This window comes from Emydura macquarii, unplaced genomic scaffold, assembly GCF_026122565.2.
Source record: "Emydura macquarii macquarii isolate MOO-44397 ecotype Brisbane River unplaced genomic scaffold, CSIRO-AGI_Emac_v2 contig_1230, whole genome shotgun sequence".
In the NCBI taxonomy this organism is placed as follows: Eukaryota; Metazoa; Chordata; order Testudines; family Chelidae; genus Emydura; species Emydura macquarii.
In genome coordinates, this window is record NW_027131367.1 from 726,857 (window position 1) to 750,732 (window position 23,876).

General features: G+C 64.4%; 2 protein-coding genes across 3 annotated transcripts; both read right to left on the reverse strand.

Annotated features, from left to right (window-relative positions):
* Positions 1-8,061: 8,061 nt before the first annotated feature.
* Positions 8,062-16,987, reverse strand: SLC25A10 (solute carrier family 25 member 10). Its single transcript, XM_067547157.1, has 11 exons — positions 16,763-16,987; positions 13,619-13,738; positions 13,102-13,216; positions 12,970-13,018; positions 12,494-12,535; positions 12,023-12,066; positions 11,172-11,242; positions 10,946-11,038; positions 10,388-10,465; positions 10,136-10,192; positions 8,062-9,646 (listed from the first exon to the last, which is right to left on the reverse strand). Exons 1-11 carry the CDS (start codon positions 16,853-16,855, stop codon positions 9,545-9,547), a joined length of 864 nt encoding a protein of 287 aa, XP_067403258.1. The 5' UTR covers positions 16,856-16,987; the 3' UTR covers positions 8,062-9,544.
* Positions 16,988-17,655: 668 nt separating this feature from the next.
* On the reverse strand, positions 17,656-23,872 carry MRPL12 (mitochondrial ribosomal protein L12). 2 transcript variants are annotated; one of them, XM_067547159.1, is made up of 5 exons: positions 23,797-23,872; positions 23,009-23,195; positions 22,645-22,725; positions 21,953-22,090; positions 17,656-18,917 (listed from the first exon to the last, which is right to left on the reverse strand). In XM_067547159.1, the coding sequence occupies exons 2-5, from the start codon at positions 23,162-23,164 to the stop codon at positions 18,801-18,803; spliced, it is 492 nt and encodes a 163-aa protein (XP_067403260.1). In that variant the 5' UTR covers positions 23,165-23,195; positions 23,797-23,872; the 3' UTR covers positions 17,656-18,800. The 2 variants fall into 2 exon arrangements, with proteins under 2 accessions (XP_067403260.1, XP_067403259.1); XM_067547158.1 differs by lacking the exon at positions 23,797-23,872 and adding an exon at positions 23,531-23,746.
* Positions 23,873-23,876: the final 4 nt, after the last annotated feature.

The window sequence follows — 23,876 nt, forward strand, 5'->3', positions numbered from 1 at the left end:
ACAGAACCGTGAATTCAGCGGGGCAGTGCGAGTTCCACTGCAATGTTGCCGGGGAAGGCGATTGTGGGAGGCTCACAGCTGGGACAGCACCACCACGGGGCGCACTGCAGGCACTCAGATTTTCCTGCACACACACACACAGAGGCAGCAGAAGGAATTTCAGGGGTTGCAGCTGAGCCTGGGTCAGAGGAGGAGAGCGCATGCATGGGGCAGGCCACGCCCAGATGGGGCACAAGCAAACACCGCGGAACAGCAGGGCAGTAAGGAAATTACATGATGAGAGCAATGGTCTGTGTAAGCCAAAGCCCTGCCCCTGTATCCCCCTCCTTTCCCAAGAACTCCAGCTCCGCCATGAAGAAGCCCCTCGCTCAGGAAGTGACATGTCAGGGCTGGAGGGAGCAAAGGTGAACTCTCTGCACCTGCTTCACAGATGCACATGCAGCTGCCTGGCCAACAAGGCCACGTACCCCCTGACCTGATTAAACAAACCCACTGACAAACACTCTGTTGACACAGCCTCGCTCAGAACAGTCACAAAGGGCACTTGCCAGGATGCGCTGCGAGGGGGCCCAAAGGGACACGCGTGGGGCCTCCACTCTAGGGTCAGCCTGAGAGCACAGACGACAGCGCCTGCGTTCTGCGGTCTCCTGCACCACCCGTGAGCCAGGCAAAGAGGGGCCAGGCCAGCTCCTTGGCTGCCACAAAACACATGGCACCAGCTGAGGCTGCTGGGCCCATGATTGAACGGTTAACAAGACAGAATGGGATCCCAGGTGGTTTTTGGTGTCTGACGCGCGGCACTCACTGCTGCAGGGCAGCGCAGGGGAAGGAGCTCAGTACGTTTCAGGTCAGATGATTAGCCCATGTCTGCCTCGTATTTGCAGTAACACGAGCTCTGGATTGACATGGCCAAAGTCTAAGCTGATAACCAGTCGGGATCAGGAGGAAATCCCTCCCGCACCAGTAGGTTTGCCCCAGGAGGTGCATTTTCAGACCCTTTCCCTTGAAGCCTCCAGCATGGACTCACAGATGTCAGAGAACATCCCCCATCCCCACCTGCAGAGTCCACTGCCCGTTCCCTGCAGCATTTCGCTGGCATTCTGTGCAATCTGCTTTCAAAGCAGCCACTTCCTCGCTCCCGCTGACGGGACAGGACGCGAGGTGAGAGGGTCCATCTTCTCGTCCGTTCTGGCTGCCCTATGGATCTGGGCCAGAGCTTGCTGGGGAGAGGGGCAGCAGAGACAGGTGAGGGCTCTGAGCGGAGACTTTTCTGCTTCAGGCCTTGCCCACCTCTTCTGGAGGCGCCAGGTTTGTGGCACCTCTGGCCTGATTATTAACGACAGCCAAGTGGCCCAGCGCCACTGTCCCCCTGCGTCTCGCCAGGGAGGGACGTCCAGTCGCTGCTCCGACCCAATTAGCCAAAAGTCACAGGGAGCGCGGGAGCTTGGGGGAGTAGCTGCCAGTGGTGCCCTGCAGCCAAAGGTCTGGGCACAAACACTCTCAGGTGCTGCCTCTCCTCCCCCAGCAGCTCCCGGCCCTGCTGAGCTGTTTCCTGAGCTGCTATTAGCATTAATTAGACTCAAGATTTGCAGCTAGTAAGTGACTTGCCTGCTTGGAGGCCATGGGGGGTGGGGGGGTGGCACAAGTATGTGGGGTCATCGGTCGGGGCTGTCGGGAAGGATGCAGCCGCTGGAACACAGGAAGGTTCTTGAGCCATGAGCCAGGACTGGCAGGATGGGCTCCTACATACCCATTGGCATGCTAGCCCAGGGCATCTGGGCATTTCAGAGAAGATTAGGGATGGAGGGGCCTCGGGAGGTGTCTAGTCCAACCCCCTGCTCAAAGCGGGACCAACTGCTCTGTTACAGCGATCAGCAGTGAAACAGTTAACAAAGCTGTCTTTAAACACCCATCGTTAGGGTTCAGAGTTAACACCCTGAGCGGAATAGCACTTGTCTCAGGCGCTGGGGCTGGGGCCAGGCCTAGGCCATCCCTGGCCTCCAGAAAGGGGGAACAAGGAATCCTGCCGCTGCCCCTCCCGGCTCCCCTGTGCGGCCACTGGCTCGGCCGCGGGTCGGTCGCCCGCGAGCATTTCGGGGTCTCCGCCGCCCAGGCCGACTCGTTTAGTCAAGGAAAGCTTCGCTCCCGCAGGAGCGGGCCGGGCCGGGCCGGGCCGGGCCGGCCTGGAGACCGCGGCGACGGGCGCTAGACCCAGGGGCGGGGCGGAGGGTCCCGGCGTCTCCCGGGGCAGAGCGAAAAGACGCCCGGAGATAGCGGCGGACCCGGCCGCCCCATCGCCTCCGCCGGCCCTGCCCCGGGCGGCACCGGCCGAGACACGCACCGCCGCCGGGCCGGGGGAGCGACGCGCCGAGGAAACGGGGCCACAGCCACGGCCTGGGACACCCCGCGGAGGGCGCAGCGCAGCGCAGCGCAGCCACCCCCGTGCGCCCCGCGGAGGGCGCAGCGCAGAGTCTCCCCCTGCTCTGCCCCCGCGCCCCAGCCCTCCCCCAGGGGACCCAGCCCGCGGGACCCGGCCGGGCCGCTACCTCGTGGGGCGCGGCTCCAGGCTGCATCTTCCAGGAGAGGCTCCGGGTGCCGGGGCGGGAGCCCAGCCGCGATCCGCCGCGCTCGCTCCGCAGCTCCGCCGAAAACTTTTGCAGGAGCTGCGGCTCAGGGGGAGGGACCGACGGCGGGGGAGGGCGCGGGGGGAGCGGGCGGGGAGGGGGGGAGCCGCTCTCCATCCATCCACAGCCGCTGCTCCCCTGCCGGGCAGGAGCGGCCCCCAGCCAGGCCAGCAGGTGAGGGGAGAGATCCGGGCCAGCACCAGAGGATCCCATGTCTCCTCCCCCGCAATAAACAGCCTCCCCGGAACCTCCCGGGCTCTGGGCTCGGCCCGGGGGGGGGGGGGGTTAAGTGCCAACCCCACTCCCCAGGCGAAGGCGGGGGGATGCATCTGTGGTGTTTAAACTCTGGCCCCTGGCCCAGCCTGCAGACCCGGGTGGAGGAGCCCCTTTGCCAGCCCTGGAGCCGGGGTGGGTCTCTGGGGAATGGGGAGAATTCAGCACAAGTCTCGGTGAGGCCAAGGTAAGCTGAGAAATGCCCGGTGCAGAGCGGTGGGCCCAGCCTCGCTCAGCCCAGGCCCGGCGCTGCGGGGAAGGAACTGGCCCAAACGTGGGTGCCCAAAAACTCTCCTGAACACAGGCCATGAGCAGCAGACGGTGACCGACGACACCTGCAAAGGGCGTCTTGTCAGGACATGCCGGTGTGGGCGGGCGGGACGTGGCTGTGGGTTGAATATAATGAGCCGGGCCGCGCGGTGCCCAGCCCTCCCTGGGCCGAGGCGCTGAGCTGTGAAGGCTCACGTGGAGGAAATCCATACAGCCCTCACCCCCGGGGCCAGCAGCGACAAGGCAGGACAGCCCGGGGCCGTGAGTCTGAATCCGCAGGAGAAAGCAGCAGAGCAGCTGGGGACATAACCAGGCTGCCAATAACTAGGCAGTGCTCGCCCCAGCTCGCTGGCCCCGTGCACCCAGAACGGGCAGGGGCAGCGGCCCCCCTGCTCTTCGTGTGAGAGTTTGAGACACTCCCAGGAAGCCTGCAGAACTGTCAGCCACCAACCCACCCACAGGCAGCCACCAGCAACTGACACTCAGAGGCAGGGCAAGTGTTTCCTCTCAGACCTCTCCAGTCTGCCAGCAGCCAGCCCGTCCTGGCCTCTGGCACGGTCTGTCTCCAGCCCCTCTGTTCTAGCCACGTCCTCGGGAGCCTCCCCTCCCCTCAGCTCTGCAGCATCCTGGCCTCCCTCGGGCCAGGAGAACACAGCACTCTGTGGCCCCTTTGTTGCAGAGGAGACTCGGCCTTCCTTCTGCTCTCTCCCTCCGTGTACTCCTTGCCCTCAATGCTGCCGCTGGTCCTGGGGCCACGCTTCCGCTTGGCTTGACCCCAGAGCTAAGGAGGGGCCCCTCAGGCTCCTTCCTGCCACGGCTCTGTCTGTCCCCATCCCGGGGCAGGCTCCTTGTCTGCAGGGAAGCCTCTCTGCTAGGCAGCTGCCCAGGGCGCGCCTCTTTCCTATCTACCGTCACCTCTGCCCAGGTGACTCCCACCTTCGACAGTCGAGGCTCCTTCACTGATGGGACTGAATGGCCCCAATGCAGTGACTCCTCCCAGCCAGTCTGGCCGAGCCGAGCGCGGGAGTGGGTGTAAACCTGGAAGCAAAGGGAGAGCGTGCTGGGAAAGGTACAGGGGGAGCAGGAGCTGGCGGGCCCTTGGGAAGCACACACATGTACACACACTTACACACATGTACACACAGCATGGCTGCTGCTGCGCGCTGCGTGCGATTCTGGCCACGAATGACTCCCTGACACACCCTGCCGGAGCCTCACGCTTGCCTCTGCACACGCCAGCTCTCGCTGGGGATGGAGGTCGGGGCCCGTTTGGCAGGTGCTGAGGCCGGCAGCGCAGGCGTGTCATGCTGCACGGGGCGCGGGAGCCCGCCAGGCACACAGGCCTCGCACCGGCCAACCTCCGTTTGCAGGCCGGATGGCGCGGCAGGCGACCAGCCAATGGCTGGGAGGCTGGTTTTGTTGCTCGTGACACAGGCGACATGGGAAGTTTGAAGTGAAATGTTCAGGTCTGGATCGTGGTCACTAGCCGCCTAGAAGCCTCTGGCCTGTTGTAGAATCTTTCTGAGGACAACATTTTCCTCGCCCCGGCTAGTGCGTTGTCAGCCAGGCCCTCACGTGTCCCGGGGCCCGTCAGTCAGCGAGCCGGGAGAGCCCAGTGGAGCGAAGGGAGAGCCCCGCTGAGACCTCGTAACCCGTGACTGAGTGTGGAACCGTGTACCTGTGTGCAGACTTGAAGAGACACATTGCCTGAGACGCAGCGCTACCAAGCGACCCCCAGCTCGCTCCGCACCAGCGTGAAGACAGACGGTCACTTCCTGCACCACGCTTCCCGCGTAACGTTTGCGGACCTGCTCAGACTGCCGGGCACGGACACTTGCTCGCCCCAATGCTCTGCTCCCCTGTAGGAAGGTAAAGCTGCCCCCGGAGACGGGTCAGGAACTCAGTGTAGGAAGCGAAAAACTCAGCTGTAAGCTGGTTTGCAGCAAGCAGCAGCCGTGATGGGAACAGATCTGCCCCAGAGCACCACGGCCCAGGCTTCAGGCAGAACAAGAGTTTAACAAGTGGGGGATGGGGCGGGGGGGCGAAGACACTCCTCGCTGGGGAGCCATTTGGTCTAGGGCCAGCCCTGGGCTTCGGCAGAGGTTACTGTTCCAGAGGTTACTGTTCCGTGCTGCCCCCAGGCTGGTTTCACTTTCCTGCCGCCGGCACCGCTCACTTCCAGGCGCCCCGCTATGGCCTCTTGCTGGGAGATGCTGGGGCTGGGATAGCTGGGAGCTCCTGCCCCAACCAGAGCATCTGCCCTGCTCCCAACAGCGCCCCTGCTGGCAGAGTCCAGACCTGCGTTTGCTGGTTTGTGCACAGAAAACCCTCTCTAGTCTAGTCCAAGTGACCCCGGCTTGCACTTCCCTGCGTGCAACGCGTGAGCGTCTGGGCTGGGCCCCAAGCCCCGGGCAGCCCAGAGCTGCACTGACCCTCTGGTTCCAGTCTCTGCCGGCTGGCAGCAGGCCCATGTTTACCCTGTGCTGTCCCGCGTCGAGGTAAACAGCCTGGAGCAGCCCATCAACATCCCCCCCCGGGGAGCGGTGCTGCACTGGGCACAGCCTGCGCTGGGGCGTTGGTGTAAGGGCCAGCTCAGGGCTGGGGCGTTGGTGTAAGGGCCAGCTCAGGGCTGGGGCGTAACCGACAGCGGCTCCTCGGGCTGCTGGGCACCGTTTACCTGGTGCTCGGCCCTCTGGCTCCACCACCCGTTACGTGGACGCCCAGGGACTCCGGAAGGGACTCAGTGGCCAGCGTCCCGGCCCCTGGCCCGCCCAGTGCTGGGCCCGTGTTGCGAACTGCCTCGCAGCAGGGCCCTGCTCTCTTGCTGTTTCCCTAGCCTTGCCCTTTGCGTGTGCATCACACCCTGCGTCCTCAGCGCAAACCCCAGCCTTCCTCCCGCTGCCCCCCACAACCTGCCAGACGCAGCGGCACCGTAACCCTGCCACTTCCTCCTGAATCAGGCCATTGGAAACCCCCAAGGGCAGGAACAGGCAGACACACGGGTGCTGGGCATGCCCTGGCAGTGCAGTCACTGCCCCCATGCAGTGTTTAAACCCTGCGCCCACAGGGAAAGGTGTGAGAGGCAGAGGCTGTGCCACGCCCAGCGAGACCCGGCCCAGGGACAGCAGCCCACAGAGGCACTGTGCAGCTGGCTGAGGGTGCGTGGATCCCACCTGTAGACAGACATCCTGGGCCGCAGGGACCGGGAACCCAGCTCCCCTCAGCCCCGGGGGGGGGCTCCTCTCCAGTGGCGTGCAGGAATCTCCCAAGCCCGCTCAGCGTGCTGCACAGGGCTGGGCCGTGCTCTCCTAGCACCTGGCTGTGGCGTGTGCTGTGCCCTCCGCAGGTCACCGCCGGCCCTTCCTGGCACCGGGGCAGGCTGGGCCCAGCGCCTGGCTCCATGGGGTGGGAGGCAGACAGGCCAGGCCTGCCCTCTGATGGCTCCGCAGCTCTGCGGGGCGGGGGGAGGCCTGGCCCCGTGGGAGGCTGTCACAGGTACAAACATGGTTGTTCACAGCCTGACGACAGCCCCAGGGCCCCTTGTCGTCAGAGGGCTGGCGATAAGGAAACGCAGACAGCTGCCATGGTCTCCCCAACACGCCAGGCCTGGTGCGCCCCGCGGGGAGCGTGAGAGCACACCCTGCATCCCTTAGTGACCCACCGGCTGGACAGGGCTGGGATTCCTCTCCCCGCGCCAAGGCCAGGCCCCACCAGCCGTCCCATGGGGGGTGTAGCCGGGCTGTGGGGTGGGAGCGGGGCTGGGCCGATGGCGCTGCAGGGCCAGGCTGCACCTCACTGCCGGGCTCCGGTCTGGCTGCTGGGGCTGGTTCCCCTCGGCGCCCATCACCGTCACCCTCGCGCAGGGCTCACAGCCCAGCCAGCCTAGGGGCAAAGCCCAGGCACGTCTCCCCGAACCTGCAGATGGTGCTGGGGAGGTGAGGGGCTCTGGGGGCCCCTGGCTCAGGCCTCTGCCCAGGAGCCTGCAGCAGGGAGCAGAGGCCAGTCCCAGTGCCCAGCCTGCTCCCCAGGGCCACCCCTGGACACCCCACACCTACCCCAGCCTCCCCTAACATGCAGCAATGGGGAGGGGTCTCGGGGGGGGCTCACTCTTCACCCGGGCCGGGCCTGAGCCCCTGCCTGGGACAGGAACAAAGTGCTGAGGCCAGACAGCATCATTAGGCTTCGTTAAGGTGACGAGTTTTCCCAGGCTGGCTGCGTTCCACCTGCTGGAGCCCAATTAGTGTCACAAGCAGAATGTGGCTCCAGGGGAGTGAAATGTGCGAAGCAGGCAGCACCCACAGCGCAGCCTCTGCCCAGCAACGTCTTCCCCCCACTCTGAGAGCACCCCACCACGAGCAGCCCCCCATCCCTGCAGCCCCTCCCGCTGAGCGGGGCTGGCCTGGGAGGAGCCCTGACTGGCAGGTAGCTGCCAGCTGCAAGGGACGGTGGGTGTCACAGGGGCTGGACACGCAGAGGGGCTGGGTGCTCCCACTCTCCAGGCCGGGGAGCCCTGGCCCTGCCGCAGCACAGGCTGGTCAAACACCCATCAGGGAGCGGCTAGAACCTGTACCTGGTTCTGCCTCAGTGCAGAGCTGGGCTCCATGTCCTCGAGGTCCCTCCAGTCCTGCCGTTCACTGGCTCTCTGACCCTGCTGAATGGGAAGGAGCTGAGCCTGCCCCCGACCCGGGGGGGGGGGGAAAGGAGAGGGCCTGGCTAGGGAGAAGAGAGCTCCTGCGGTGGACTGGGTGCTTGGGGTGGGGCTGCGCTGAGTCTGGGGCTTGTTTGACAGCTGAGAGTTTGGCCCTGTGCAAGGCTGTGGGGCCCTGTGCAAGGCTGTGGGGCCCTGGCAGTGTCAGCTCCCCCCACCCTGCCCATGGAAGGAGCAACACCCGCAGCTGTTCCATCGCTTTATTATCAAGGTGACAAGTGCGCCAGGTCTCTGACCCCATGGGGTCACCATGCAGGGGCATTACGGCTGGCACACAGCCCACTGCCTACGGGCCCTACCACTCACGGGCAGCAGCAGCAAGGCAGGAGTGGGGGCTCGCGGGGGCAGCAGCAAAGAGGAGGAGGCACAAGACACAACGATCACGGCACGAGCAGGGTCTAGCGCCCGGGCTGGGGCTCCCCGGCATCGCTCCGATCCTTGGACACCGAGGCTGCAGCAGAGCCAACGCCCAGCAGCCCCAGCAACGCTGCCTGGGACTGGGCCTCGCAGCCGGGGAAGGCAGCCCCTGCCAGAGCGCCTGGGATGTTGGGGTCCCCCTTCGCTGCACACAAGGGGGTTCACGCTGGGTGCACCACAGCTCAGAGCTCACCTGAACTGCTCGGGCACCAGCCCCACCCCGGGGGACGTGGCTGGGACAGCGTGTGCCCCACAGAGCTCACCCCGCCCGTCTGTCCGTCCGTCCCACCGTGTGCACTTCCTGTCGGGATTGGTTTTCACGGCTATCTTTATCGAGGTAAGATGCTTCCCAGGTGCCTCCCGCCCCGTCTGCACCTCGGCCTGAGGCATCCTGCACCCGGCAGCTGTGCGGCAGCAGATCAGTCAGTGCCCGGCCCAGGACCTGGGTGGGAGACGGAGCTTCCTCACCGGGGCCCTAGCCAGCGCTCCACCCTCCGCCTGGGGCAGCAGAGGGGGGCGGGGGAGGCAGCGCCGGACCCAAAGGGCCCCTGCTCCGTCGTCATTGGTACAAAGCACAAATCCCTGAAGAGCCCAAGAGCCTTTGGCTGTCTGGGAGGTTTTGGCTGAGCAAACTGATCTTTAAAGCAGGAGGCAGCAGGTGCTGAAAGGGGCAGGAGAGGGGCCGAGGGAGCCGGCCCCTGGGGAGACCATTACCAGGAGGCGGCGTTAGACCCATTCCAGTCACAGGGAGCAAGTCGTGGGGCTGCAGGGCTCAGGAAGGAGGGGGGAGGGGAGGGTCACAGATCAGCTGGGGGTGGAGGCGGGGACCAAGAGAACTGGTCCAGCACGGGGGGGGGGGAGCGGGGTGTGAATCCTCAGACCCTTCTCCGAGCATGCCCGTGCTCCAAGTAATAGTGTCACTAGCTGGCCGCCCCCCACTGAGGAACCTGCCCCCCCCCACTGAGGAACCTGCCAGGTTCTGCTGTAAACAAGGGCCCTTGGACCACAGCGCCCCTCCCAGGAGCAGGAGCCGACCGGTCCCTATTGCTATGGCAACTGCAAGCCCATCACAGGGGGCAGGGAAGAGGGTGCAGACAGGAGAGGGAGAAGCCGTGGGTCCAGCTGGCTCAGTGGGGCCCAGCCCAGCCCTGAGATGCAGAGAGATGGGGAGGGGCCTGACCACAGCCCCAGGAGATGCTGAGAGCTGTGAGGAGCCTCCTGGGACCCCCCGAAGGTGCAGGGCCCGACCCCCTCAGGCCAGCACTTTGATCCCAAAGTATTTGCGCAGCTGTTCCAGGAAGAGGAAGGTGAGGACGGTGTGAGGAACCAGGCGGACAGCAGCAGGAACGAAGCCCTGCAAAGGGACGGGCGAGAAAGGAGAGGGGCGGGTCGGTCTCTGTCCTGCTCGGGCGCCCCAGCCGGGCTCTGGCACGGAGCAAGTGGGCCACCCAGGGAGCGGCGGGGGGGGGGGTGGCCGCCATGGGGGGTGGGGGAGCTGGGTTGTGGAAGCAGAAGTGGCCAGGCAGGGGAGCAATGGCTGCAGTATCTGGCAGGCGAGGGTCCAAATGGCCAAGGGGGTGCGGGGTGGGGGAGGTGCGCAGCCAGCCGGTGTGTGCAGGTGAAAATCTGCCCCTGCCCCTCCTGCAAGTCTGCACCACTGTCCCCACCCACCCTCCCCCACATGGCAGGGGGGCCCTAGGATGGGGGTGCCTGGGGCTGCTGCTGAGGGAGGGAGGGAGCCAGCCCAGTGAGAAGCGCAGCAGGCCTGGCATCGCCCACACTGGGTCCCATAGCCCGTGAGCACCGCCTGCAGCGCACCGAGGGGTCAGCCTCTGCCCCTTACCTTGTAGAAGGCCAGTGGGCCAAGCCTCGCCGTCTGCACTGCGCAGTGCACAACGCCCTGCAACGAAAGGGAGCCAGATAAGCCGGTGCCAGGCAGCTGTTGGTCCCTGTAACAGGAGACCCCCCACGGACGGGCTCGCAGCTGCCAGGAGGGAAGAGTGGTTGGGCCGGGGAGCCCGAGATCCAGCCCTGGGGCCGTGGGGAGGGCACATGGGCAGCTATGAGGTCAGGGCAGGGTCGCAGGGCTACTCACCCGATACTCTCCCTGGGAATTCATCAGGCGGGTCTTGAGTACGTCCATGGGCTGGCAGAGGAATGTGGCACATCCACCCTGGGGGCACAGGGACAAGGGCAGGTCAGACCAGGGAGTCCCTGGGACGGCTGGTGCCCCCGGCCCTCTCCCTTGCAGTCCGTTCCAGGTGCATGGGCACAGGCGCTGGCTACGTAATGCGAGTCGGGGTCTCTTGCTCTCGAGTGGCTACTCCACATGGGGCTGTGTCTACTACTGCCGCCAGCTAGCGGAGCCGCTCCTTTAGCTCCAGGAATAGTAGGTCTTGTCCCCGGTTCAAGCCCAGCACAGTCACTAATCCGCACAGGGGAACGGCAAAACCCTACCACTGTGCCTCTTGCTGAGAGCAGAAGACACCCCAGGCATAGGAGGTTTCCTCACCCCACTCCCTCATTTCCCTGGGCCAGGAGCCTGGGGCCGTGGGGAAGCCAGCAGCGCCGGCTGCAGTTCCCAAGGATATCACCATCAGGGCAGCCCCTTTCCTGCCCTGCCCTGCCCTGCCCTGCCCCTGCCCCCACTCACAGCGATGAAGCTGGCCAGGAAGTGAGTGAAGACGTTGTCGGAGAGAAACCCGGTCGTGAGAACCAGCTGCTTGGCCTGGTCGTAGCAGGAGAGCTGCAGAAAGAGGGGTGCATTCAGGGCTTGCCTGGCCTGCCTCCGTGATCTCCCAACACCCCGGAAGGGTGGCACGCGAGCCTCGGCAGAGCCCGTCACAGCTGCCCCCAGTGCATGGGGGGAGGGTCCCTACCTGTCCGACGGTGACCAGGGCCCCTCGACTCGACGCCATCGTAGCACCTGAGAACAGCTTCTTCAAGCCCTCTGGGGAGGGGGAAGGGGCGTCAGTGCCCAGTGCCGGGGTGTGAACTGAGCCCCCAGGCCAGCTCTCATTCCCATCAGCCCTGCCCCCCCAGCTCCGCCCTGGCAGCAGCTCCCAGGGCCTGGGCTTCTGCTGAGCTGAGCAGAGCAGAGCAGAGCTGACCCCCGCCCACGGGCCTTCCTCAGGGGCTCATTCGGAGTGGGCCTTCCTGCCCCCCGCCCTGGCTCTGAGACACCTGCCCAGCTGGATGGAAGGAGAAGTCACTCACCCTAGCACTGGCTCCTTTCAGCCTGTTCTTGCACTCTCCCTCGCCACTGCTTGTCTGTCTGTCTGTCTGTTCTTCCTTCTCTGAAAACAAGGCTCCCCTTTCAGGCTCTCCCCACCCATGGCTGCAGGTTGCTGTGCCTTTCATTCCCACTCCTGCAGAGCTGGAGCCTCTCATTGCAGTCTCTGCTCTGACCCTGCCGCGCCATCCCAAGGGGCACCCAAACTGCTCCCAAGTCTCGTGATGCTGCTGCGCTTCCGAGGCAGGCCTGGCTGACTGGCCCCAGCCACCCGGGACATGCCCCATACCCAGCCTGCAGCCTGCCCCCTGAGCCCTGCCCCGGCGCTGCTATCCCAGCCCTGCCGACGGCCTCCTGCACAGGATCCTGGCCAGGCTGCCCGGCACTGCTGAGCGGGACGTGTCTGCAGACAGGAACCAGAGGCGGTTCCTGCCCTGGGGGTGACCCTGTCCAGGCCGATGGGATACCCGCCATCCCCCGTCCCCAGCAGAGTCCTACCCTCGCGAAGCACTCGGCACATGCCATCCAGGGCGTGGGAGTAACTGCAGCGACAAGAAGGAAAAGAGGCAAAGGCATGAGCCCTTGCAGCCAGCCCTGCCCCCCCCCCAGGACATCCCGGGTCGCTGGAGATTCCTGCTGCAGGAGCAGAGCTTGTGTCACCCGGGGTAACACGGCAGGGCATGCAGGACCCCGACCCCGGCCCCCTCCCTTCGCCCACAACGGTGGCGCTTGGAGAAATGCTGCTCCCCTGCGGCCATGCCACCCCCTGCAGCTCCCAACCACAGAGAGGGGCAGGGCGAGGGCAGGTGGGAGGAGGATCCCCCCAGTCCCACCACATGAGTAGCCCCTCGGGGTCCCATTAGGGATCTTCGCCACCCACCCTGCCCCCGTCGCACACCGGGAGGGGAGGGACCCAAGCCAGCTGGTCCCAGCTCCCGGGGTCCCCCCACTTACGGCACCGTCACTCACTTCCGCCGCAAATGCACCGGCTGCTTCATGTCGTTCTGCATCCTACGGAGACAGGCAGGCAGACCGTGGGGGAGCCAGACCAGGACAGCCAGAGCGACCTGCCTCCCCGGGTGCCCCTTGCTCTGGGCAGGCATGAGTTCACCCAGCACGCGACTGGCACCGGTGCGCCCTGGAGCCATGGGGCCAGGCAGAGGGCGCAGCCCTGCACCTGCGGGGCAGGGACCTAGTGGAGCTTCTCCTCTGCCAGCTCCTGGGACTTGAAGAGGGGCTGGATCGTGGGCCACCCTGGGGAACTGGAAGCCCCCGGCTGTGGCAGTCCCAAGGAGGTATGGGGCAATTCCAGTCCTTCCAGGGTTTGCCACACTGGATCGGAACACCAGCCCATGGAGCCCAGCACGCAGCTGAGATGGGGAAGGGGCCCCACAACTACTCCCTGCCTTGCACAGTGAGCAGCGTCTGAGAGGCATGGCACTGACCTGACGTTCACCATGTCTGCCGGGGTCCCCACAAACCCACCAGTGAAACCTGCAACCAGAGAAGATTCAGGGTCACGGGACTCCGTAAGCCTGGCCACAGCCCATGGCCTGGGCTCCCCTGCCCCAGCTCACCTCCCACAGCACCCAGCAGCACCTTCTGGTAGAAGGGCAGAGGTCCCTGGGTGCCTCGGCTCACGCGGTCCCGCACGGTCTCGTAGATGGCGAAGCGGGTCAGGGAGTAGGTCATCTGGGGAGACAGAGTCAGAGTCAGAGCAGGGTGAAGTGCTGCACGCCAGGGGCTCCCTGCCCTCCCCAGGCAGCCACCAAAGGGCGCTGGCCAGCGCATGGCACCTAGCCCGTCACCAGGGCCACAGCCGGGTCTGAGCTGCTGCTCGCTGCTCCCTGGAAAGGGCCAGTGCGACGGGGAACGTGTGGGGCCTGCGTAATGGGGAGAGGCACGAGCCCCACGGCAGGCGGCACAGGCCTGGTTACTGGGAGGGGAGCAACCCCGGTGACAAGAAGCGAGGCATGGGGGAAACGGGCTGAGCCCTGGCAGGCGGCACAGGCCCCGCTGAGGGGGTCAGGAAGTGCAGGGTGCAGTATGAGGGGTGCCCCCCATGGAGGCGGGGGTGGCTGTGCCTGCACTCACCTGGCGGCAGAGCGAGGCGCTGAGTCCGTTGTAGAGCGCCAGGAAGCCGTCAGTGCGGATCACGCGCAGTGCCATGCCTGTCATGCGCATCTTCACCTCCTGCTGCGTCTGCAGGTGCACCTGGGCGCGGGAGAGGAAGCAGGGGCTCAGGCACAGCTCCCCCAGCCCTGCCCCCCGCACGCTGGCAGGCAGAGCCCTCCATCCACCGCGGAGCCAGCAAGTGAGGGCAGCCCCGGGGGCCCGCCTGCGACCGGAGCCCCACACTCCCACGCCCCATCGCCTGGAGCAGGGACGCTGCCAGGCAGCGGGTGGTACGAAACCAAGTCACAGGGCACCTGTAACCAGTGAAGCCCCTCTCCCAGCACTGGCGGGCCCAGGCCAAGTCCCATAAGGGTCCCTGGCGCTGTTTGCTCCCAGTGGAAAGTCTGCAAGAGAAACCTCCAGGGCCAGAGGAAGGAGCCTGCCAGCAGGGGTGGGGGTGGGGGGAGAACCCCGGAGACTGGCGAAGGGTGGGAAACACTTTCCTTCTTTCCCAGGGTGGGGGTTGGGGGGAGGGGAGCAGGGCCAAGAAAAGGACCCAGGAGTCCTGGCCAGTCCCTGGCCCGTCCCTGGCCCCAGCCAGGGTAACTACATCTTTCACTTCAGTAAAAGGAAGCGAAGGGTTCACTGCCCCAGGGCACTCCCTGCAGGGGGGGCCCTGTGACAGAGGGCCCCCCCAGCCTGGCCGAGCCACCCGTCCCATTCCCCCCTCCTCCCCATGCACGGCTCCAAACGAAGGTCAACGAAACGAGGGTCAACGATCCCGAGGAGAGGAGACAAACAGGGGCACCGGGCCATTGGCTGGGGCCAGGCTCCACCCGTTACAGGGCGTGCTGGAGTGGCCCAGGAACATGGGGCCTGCACTGGGGAGGGTGGCACGGGGCCAAGGAAACATGTCATCCCTCTTCCCTGCACTGGCCTGTGCCCGGGGGGGGGGAGGGGGGGCTCCAGGCCAGGGCACAGGCAGGTGCTGACTGGGAGATGCTCTGGCCAGGCTGCAAAACCCAGCAATGCAGGAACCAGCCCAATCCCTGCATTGTGTCGCCAGCCCGGCCCCGGGACACACGGAGCGGCCAGGCCCCAGGCCAGCGGCTGACCGGAGCGGAGTACCCGGAGGGCAGTAAGGGGCCTGCCCCGGCTCTGCCGGCCACGCTGAGTGCAGCCAGACCCTGTGCCGTGCCGGTGCAGAGATCCCGCGGCGCTGGGGGTCCAGCTCCAGGCTGGCAGGGGTTCAGGGCACCGGGGTCTCAGCAAGGGGTCTCCAACAGGCTGTTGGGGTGGTCAGAGGCCAAGGCTCCGCCGGCTGGGTGCTAAGGTGCCCAGTCACTGAGCAGCACGTGGCAGGGCCACGCACCCACCACAGGCCAGGCGCCCGGCACTTTAGCTCAACACAGAAGCTCTGGCACCCTCAGGCCTCATCACAGCAGCCCCCTGCCCCCCAAAGCCGCCTTTCCTGCTTCAGGCCAGCTGTGCCCGCAGCTCCCCGGTTCCAGTGCCACCTGTCCAGTTTCCTGCCCTCCCCATTCCCAGCACCAGCAGCTTCTCCCCAGCTTCTGCGCTCTGGGCCTGGCCCTGCTGCTCTGAGCCCTGCAGGCGCTGAGGGGCCGCAGCAGCGAGGGGCCGTGCCGGGCCGTTCCTCTCTCTAGCTCAGTCCGCCCCTGCAGATCTGAGGTCACACGTCACAGACCCACGGCAAGGGGCTGGGCAGTGGGATTTCTCAGCCCTGCTCCTTGCCGGATTATTAGGAGTCAGTCTTGGAGGCAAGCCTCTCAGGAGGGGGCTCTACCCCGTGGCAGAGCCAGGCCCCACTGCAGCATCCGTCAGCCCCCCTCATCTGAGCCTGCCAATCTGCAGCTCACTGCCCCGCACGCCCGGTGCACAGGGCAGGGCTGCTACCCCCTGGCACCGAGGGCGCAGGCACAGGGAGACAGAGGCAGAGCAGGTTTCCTGAGTCTCAGGGCTGGGCCTCTCCCCTCCCCCTGCAGCACGCCGAGAGGTGCCTGGAGCCAGCCCCCCACAAACCGTTCTCAGGGGGCTGCCGGCGCTGGAATTCACTCGGTGGGCACCAGCGCACCGGGCCCAAGGGGTGCCTGCTCTCGGAGCTGGGACCTGAGGATGAAAGCCTTTCCCACGGCCTCAGGCCCATACCGGGCCGCGGGAGATGGGATGCCATGAGATGCCATGAGATGCCAGGCTGTCTGTGCCCCAGGGAATGGGCCCGAGCAGACTTCTCCTCCTCCCCCTCCTCCCCCGCAGGTAGCCGGAGAGGGGCACGGCCCTGGGAACATCCTGGGTAACTGGGTCACCGCACGGCCACCTCCTCGGATTTCCTGCACACACCAGCCAGAGAGATCAGCCCGGGCACAGGCCGCTCTGGACACAGGCTCCTGCAAACCTGCCAGGCCCGGGGAGGGGGGGGGCGGCGCGGCCAGCCCAGCCCAGCCCTGCCCTGCCCACTCCCCAGAGTGGAGTGCCAGGAGCCAGCCCCTGCCAGCGACCCACACCCCTAAGCCCGGGCTAGTGGGGCAGGGCGGGGCAGGGCGGTGAGGGGCAGGTGCGGGAGCTGGGCACCTTCTCCCTGGGTGCAGCTACCCACGGGGAGCGGAGCCGGCCGGGCCCGGGGCGATGCAGTGCAGCGAGGGGCGGCGGGTCCGAGGGAGCAGCTCCGGGGTTCGCAGACCCCGGCCGGGCCCTGCCGCACGGACTCGGGGTAGCGAGGGGCTCCGGCCCGGCTGTGGGCTGGGAGGGTCCGGGGCACAGGCGGGCGGGGCTGGGAACGGGTCCCAGGGGGGGGGGGTGGAGGAGGTCCGGGGGCACGGCCCGGGGGGCACCGGGGGGCGGGGTGAGATCGGGGGGGGGCACAGCCCGGGGGCGGGGGGACCCGGAGGGCGCGGGGGGCACGGTGAGATCGGGGAGGGGGCACGGCCCGGGGGGACCCGGAGGGCGCGGGGGGCACAGGGGGGCGGGGTGAGATCGGGGATCGGGGGGGCACGGCCCGGGGGGGACCCGGAGGGCGCGGGCGGCACAGGGGGGCGGGGTGAGATCGGGGATCGGGGGGGCACAGCCCAGGGAGGGGGGACCCGGAGGGCGCGGGGGGGGCCGCACCTTGAGCAGGTCGAGCGGGTGGGTGCAGCAGGCGGCGCCGCACGAGGCCAGGCCGCCGAAGTACCAGCGGGACACGCGCTTCTCCGCCGCCATCGGCCCGGCTCCCCGCGGCGGGATCCGCCTCCCTCCCGGCGGTGCGGAGCGGGGCGGGGCGGTACAGCGCGGCCCCGCCCGGCCGGGCCTTAAACGGGCAACGCCAGGCGCAGGGGAGGCTTCAAAGGGCAACGGCGGCGGGCGGGGCCAGCCCCGAGCCCCACGGGCGCCGCCCGGCCCGGCCCGGCCCTCCTGCACCGCTCGTCGGGCCTGGGCCGAGGCCGGCAGGGCGAGGGCACGGAGCCCCCGCGGGCGGATCGCCGGCCGGCCCGGCGTTCCCGTCTGGCACCGGGGTGATGCTGGCCCGGGACCGCCCAGACGCGGCGGGGAGGGGCGGCGCCGGGCCGCGGAAGGATCCGGGGGCAGCTGGGCTCAGCGCCGGTGCCGGGCTCCTGGGGCGGGGCAAGGCCGGGCCCGCCCCACGCAGCGAGTCACGGCCTGGCCCTGGCCCAGGCCCCCCCCGCCGGCGCACAGCGCTCGTGTGTCGCGGGGCTGCAGCGCCGAGCTCCACAGGCCCCGCCCAGCTAACCCGCGGAGAGGCTCCGCACTGCGCCGCGCCGCCAGCCGAGGCAGGCAGCAGCCGGGGGCAAGAGGCCGGGGAGCGGGCGCGGGGCCAGGCAGGGTCAGCACCTCCCGCCCCTCCCTCGGGCACAGGCGCAGCTCTGGGGGCTGGTCCCCGGGCAGAGCGAACAGCCCCAGGCCGTGGCAGTGGGAGCCGCCCCGTCCCGGCTCCGCTAGCACCGCTCGCTGCCTTGTGGCAGCCCTTTTAGAGCTACCCCAGCCTGAAACCGGAGCTGCGCTGTGGCCAGCTTTCCCCCGGCCCCGGCCCCATGGCAGCTCCGCTCGGCTGCAGGGGCAGTTCGGGGTGCCGCCCCCGGCAGGCTGTCACTTATTACCAGCACTGAGGGGTCGGGCCCAGGCAGAGGCACCTGCATGAAGGTAACAGCACTGGTGGCTGGGATTTGCAAATGACAGGGGAAGGGGCAGCAGTGAAACAAGATGCTGGCCTCCGTCCAGGGGGACTGTCCCTCAGGCTCTGGTTCCCGGCTTGACGAGGCAGGCAAGTGCCAGGACTACACAGCTGTGCAGACAGCCCCCAGGACAAGCCAACCCCCCCCCCTCCGGCTCACACAGACTTTGTTACCAGCTGCACTATCGCAGTCTGGGGTGGCAAATCCTTCCTCCAAAGAGGCACCAGTCAGTCACCTGGCACAGCCAGCAGACTCCCACCCCCCACAGCAGCATTCAGGTGAGCACGTGTCCAAAAGCTTCCACCTCATGTGCTCTTCAGATTCCTCCCATTAGGGAGAAGCATTCGGCTCCCTGCTCCACGGAACCAGCAGGTCACCCTGCAAGAGAAATCACCTTCCTCTCCTGCTGTCAGCTTCTCAGGGCCGCATCCACACCCCGGTAAATAATTAGCCATGCACTAGTTTGAGACTGAGTGCGTGGCAGTGAAAGGTCAAACCAACCGTTCGCATGGAACACCACTTTCACCCCAACACAGACAGATACTGCACCTGGGAAGGACGGGGGCAGGAAAGAGTAGATAGGTGGGTGGAATGATCAATGACCACAGCCTAGCGATAGGCACAAGCCCCGTGGGCTGGCACCTGGCTGCACACCACAGCTCCAGGCAGCCCTGCAGTCCGGGGAGTGGTTCTGGGGAGGACTGGTCTTTTACACAGCACTGGTTCTGCAGACTTTTTCCCCCACACTTTTTTTTTTTTTTTTAATAGATTCAGAGTTCATTAGGGCGCTGGTACAAATGGTAGCCCCCACACACTGAACACCTCCATCTGGCGCTGGGCCATCCTAACAGCAAACCCCACTGCAGGTCTAAGATCCATGTAAATGCACAGGAACCCTGCTGCAGTCAGTGGATAGGTGCCCACATGGGCAGAGGCAGGAGGTACACTTGTCCCTCAGCAATGACAGTGGCCATCTACTCCAGAACCACGGTCCCTCCTGCTGCTTCCAGCGCCGCTTTGATCTTCTCTGCTTCCTCTTTGGACACATTGGCCTGGATTTCCTGCGGAAGCGACTCTACCAGTTTCTTTGCCTGCCAGAAAGAGAGAGTCAGAAACCAGCTGCTTTCACTATCTAGATTAATAGATTTTAAAGCCACAGGCGTATCATCATCTGTGTCCTACATAACCCAGGCCAGAGAACCACACCCAATCATCTCTTCACCAAGCCCATCACTTTGGTTTGAACCGCAGTATTTCTTTTAGAAAGCCTTTCAGTCTTGGTGTAAGCATTTCAAGCAATGGAGAATCCCCCATGGCCCTAGGCAAGCTGTTCCAATGGTTAGTTACCCTCTCTGTTAAAGACATCACCTTATTTCTAGTCTGAATTTGCCTAGCTTCATTTTCCAGCCATTGGATTTTGTTCTGCCTGTTTCTGCTAGACTGGAGAGCTGCCTACAATCAGAAATCTCTGCAACTTATAGGTACGTGACTGCAAACGAGTCGTCACTACACTTTCTCGGTGAAACTGAATATCCTGGGCCTCTTCAGTCTCTCTAGGGCACGGTTCTCAGACCGCAGATCATCCTTGTAGCTCTTTTCTGACTCCTTTCCAATTTGCCAATAACCCTTCTGAAGGATGGGCACCAGAACTGGACACAGCATCCCCATGACAGGGTCACTACAGCTGTGCACAGAAGTAATGCCACTTCGCTGCTCCTGACACTCCCCACTTTATACACCCAAGAGTTCAGCCTCTTCGCTACAGCAATGAAGTGGGAGCTCATGTGCAACTGATTTTCTATCATGATTCCTAAGACACTGCTTTCCAGGATACAGCCCCCACATCTCATCATCATGACATACACATTGGTCCTGGATGTAGGACCCTGAATTTGGCTGTGTTAAAATGCACGTGAGGACTATGAAGCTGAACTTATTTATGAATATTGTATGTTGGCCTGGTTACTGGGTTGGCATTTTCCTGTATGAATATATTGGTTGACAGAGAAGCAAGGCAGGGGAGGCATTATCTTGTATTGGACCAACGTCTGTGGATGGAAAGTACAAGCTCTGGAGGAAGAGAGCGCTCTTTTCCAGGTCTAGGGAAGGACGGAAGCAGAGTGGCTCATTGTAAGTATTTCTACAGGCAGGAAAGAAGACATGGCCCAGGACAAGTCACCTATTAACTGACACTTAGGAATTGTTAATAGACAATGCCAGAACAATTGGTTCAAATGACTCTTGCAGCAGCTTGATCTCCTGCTGAGCCTACAGAACTGGCTTGACCAGAAGGGCCAAAGTCTACCAACAATACAAAGAACCCTGGCAGGGTTTACTAAGAACACTCCCTTGGGGCGCAGGGGGGGGAAAGAGGCTGAAATCAGGACACAGGAACCAATGGGGGTGGAGGGAAGAGAAAAGGGGAGGGGCCAGGAGAAGCTAGTCTTACAGAAGTCTCCACTATGGGAGGTAGGATTTTAGGTAAAACAGACAGGCCAGCTGCTCTTTGAAAGTCCCGTTTCTCTAATGTCTTGCTCCTACTGCTTCTTTCAGAATCAGAACAGAACATTTGTGAAACATTTCAACCTTCACTGTACTACACGGTACATAGCGCACTACACTTCACTGTACCATACGGTACATAGCGCACTACACTTCACTGATCGTTTTTACCATCCGTGTCTCCTATTGGACCTAGACCACTGCTGCTAGAGATGGCATGCGGAACAGAAGCCATCCCTGCTCCTAAGGGGGTGAGGAACCCAGAATGAGACCACAGTCTCTGCTGAGGAACCAGAGTGCCCAACTCAGGCCTTGTCTACACTACAGAAATTTGTCAACATAAGAGATGTCGACTTTCAGCCACTGTCCACGCTGCTCTCTGCTCTCCTTGGGTCGGTGGCAGTGTGGGGAGAGCTGAGAGCCACGTGGGCTGCCCCTCCCCCATCACTCCCAACTTCCCCACTCCCAGGCTGAGAGCCGGCTGCAGCCTCCTGTCCAGTCCCAGCTCTGAGCTGGAGTGGGCTGCAGCAGCCGCTTCTTGGCTTGCTTGGTACCAGCTCGCTGGGAGGCAGCCATCCATGACCCGCAGCCAGGAGCCCAGAGGCTTCGGGAGCCAGGCTCCAACCCGCCCCCCGCCCCCTTACTTGTCAATTTCACTGCTCTAGCAGAGACAGCTCCTCCACCGCTCTAAGGGGACACAGTGTCTACACGGACACTGTCACCCTAGCTCTGCCGACAAAAGCCAGACGCCTCTCGTAGAGGTGGTTTTATTTTGTCGGAAAAACAGGGCTGTTTGGTCGGCAGGGAGGTGACTGTAGTGTGTACACCAGCACTGTTTTGTCAACAAAAGATGACTTTTGTCGACAAAACTTCCCAGTGTAGACAAGGCCTCAGCCATGGGCATGCAGAGAAGCAGAGGCAGGGCTGGAATCGCAGCTTACAGAAGGTTGGTGAATTCGAGGGATACATCCCTGACTAACTTGGAGTTAATGAAACTCTTGGAGAGAGAAGCCATTGCTGGACTGAATCCAGCTGCAATGGGAAGTCCGTCCTAGCTGGTCCAGAGAGACCTGCCGGGGATCTGATGCTAAATCCTGGCATTAGCGGCTGGGGAGAGTGTACCGTGGGGACAATGTGTGGTGAGGCCAATTTACTGCAGCCACAGGCACGGGGTGGGGACTTCTCCCCTCTTCTGCAGATTCCACATGGGGCCCAGTCTCTCTCACATGGCCAGGTTTTTGCTGCCATCATCTGGTGAGAATGTGCATTAGTGCTTCAAGAAACCAACCACCCAGGAGCCCTGGGAAGAAGGGACACTTGTTTTGAAGGAAGCAATGGAGACCAGTGGGTCCAGACACTTCCTGTTGGAGGCCTCAGCTCGGTTCCCATGCACATGGGACACGGTTGTGCACAGGAAAGGGAACCCCCAGGACAAACTGTGGTTTCAAGGGTACTGAGGAATCCAAGCTGCAAGTACAGCTAATGTCTTGGGTTTAAAAAGCCCCTTTGAAAATAGTTTGGGGGCAGAGCGGCTCAGGCTAAGAGCTCCCAGCACAGCCCCAGTGAGGTGCTGCTCAAATAGTGACCAAGATCTTAGAGGCAGAGGTACGTGCCATCTCCTCACCTGGACAAGGTTCAGGCCCTGCATGCAGTTTTTCACTTCCTTGATCAGTTTTACTTTTTCCACAGCCTTCACCTCAGTCAGTTTGACAGTGAAAAGCAATTTCTCCGGCTTCCTGGGGGCCTCTTCTTCTTCTGCTTCCTGGAACCAACACAAGCCTGGTGAGGCCAAGCGCAGTAGCCATTTAGGACTCCTCCACCCTGCCACACACAGGACTAAGCAGGCCCTTCTGGCCAACTGGAGAACTCTTCACTCACCTGAAGGGGCAGCACCCCTGCAAACCTGCATGGGGCACAGTGCATGCACACACAGAAAGATGCACCGAGACTGACAGGCGGCTATATAAACTTCTACCGACACTCCAGTTCCTTGTCGGGAATCATCACAGGCCTGAAGACCCCGAGCAGAACCTGGAGTCAGTCTATTTAGCTCAAAACCAACCTTCAGAATCACAGCTGGGGCATTTTTGGACTCACTGGGGCTATATTTGCCAAGGCACAAGGTTACAGCAATACCCATCTTCCTAGACAGCTCGTGCATCTGACGAAGTGGGTTGCAGCCCACGAAAGCTTATGCCCGCAGAAATGTGTTAGTCTTTAAGGTGCTACAGGACTCTGGTTGTTTTTCCTCGACAGAGCTTCCTTTCCCCGGCATTTGTCTAGGGAGGATGAACTCGCAAGGGAGTTGGAAATTACCTGAGTGGCTGACGGCATTGCAGATGGTGGCATCATTCCACCCATCGGCATCAGCCCCATGTCCTGGATCTTCAGTGTTTTCTGCGGAAGACGACACAGTGTAGTGCAATCAACAGTACTTCGAGCCCACCCTGTGTTCCCAGCAAGAAGAGGGACAAGCACAGCACACTCCAGCCACAGACAGAGGGACGTCCCCATTCTGTGCCCCCCCGGGTCCTGTCGTCCCACCCGTCCTCCCAGCTTACTGCAGCCCAGGCCGGCTACGCTACCCAGCTAACAAAGCGGGCACTTGGGATGGCCGTGGTGACCGGCAGCACCGGCGTAGAGCGCAGGCTAGAGTCTGACCAGGCCCGGCCCGGCCCACCTTCAGTAACTCGTTCAGGTCGGAGATCTCCAGCAGCGTCAAGCTGGCGATGTCCTGCACCAGCTGCTGGATCTTGGGCGAGTACTCCTTGGGCGCAGTGTCTAGGGGGGCACCGGCCAGGGCCTCCGTCCTCTGCGGGCAGCTGGTCCTCAGCATCCGCTCAGCGCAGGCTCCCGCCAGCCGCTGCCTGTCAACGGAGAGAGAGGCCCCGTCAGGCGCGCTGCGCAGCGGGGAGGGCCCGGCCGGATTCGGCAGACCCCGGGCCGGGGAGCGCCGCGCGCAGGCCGCAGCCAAAGGCCCCTCGGGGCCGGGACCCGCTCCGGGAACGGGGCCGCGCCGCGCGAGCTGGGTGGCGGGACCTGAAGCCGCCGAGCAGCCGCAGCGCCCGGCCCGGCCCGGCCCGGGGCGGGGGGAGGAGAGGAGGGACCGGCGCCCCGCCCGCGGCAGCGCCCGGCCTGTCGGGGGGGTCCCGGGGCCCAGCGCGGCCGCGGCGTGTGGGTCGGTCCCCCCGGCCCCCGGTACCGGAGCAGCAGGCGGGCAGCGGCCCGGAGCCCCCCGAGGCAGGGCCGCCCCACGGCGCGGGCGGCGGGCAGCATGGCGGCGCCGGCACGGAGCACGCTGCTCCCGGCGGCAGGAAGGAGACGGCCGGCGGGCTGCAGCAGGCAGAGGACAGGGCGCGGGGGCGGCGCTCTGCCTCCCGTCTCTATGGTCGCCGGGCGCTCGGGCCATGACAGTCTAGGCGCCACCACCTCCCACGTGACCCCGCCTCGTTGGCTCGGATAGGTCACCCGCTGGTGGAAGGAGCGACGCTCTAGCCCCGAGAGCCTCCGAGCAACGTCCGCGCGCTACCCAGCATGCACCACGTCCG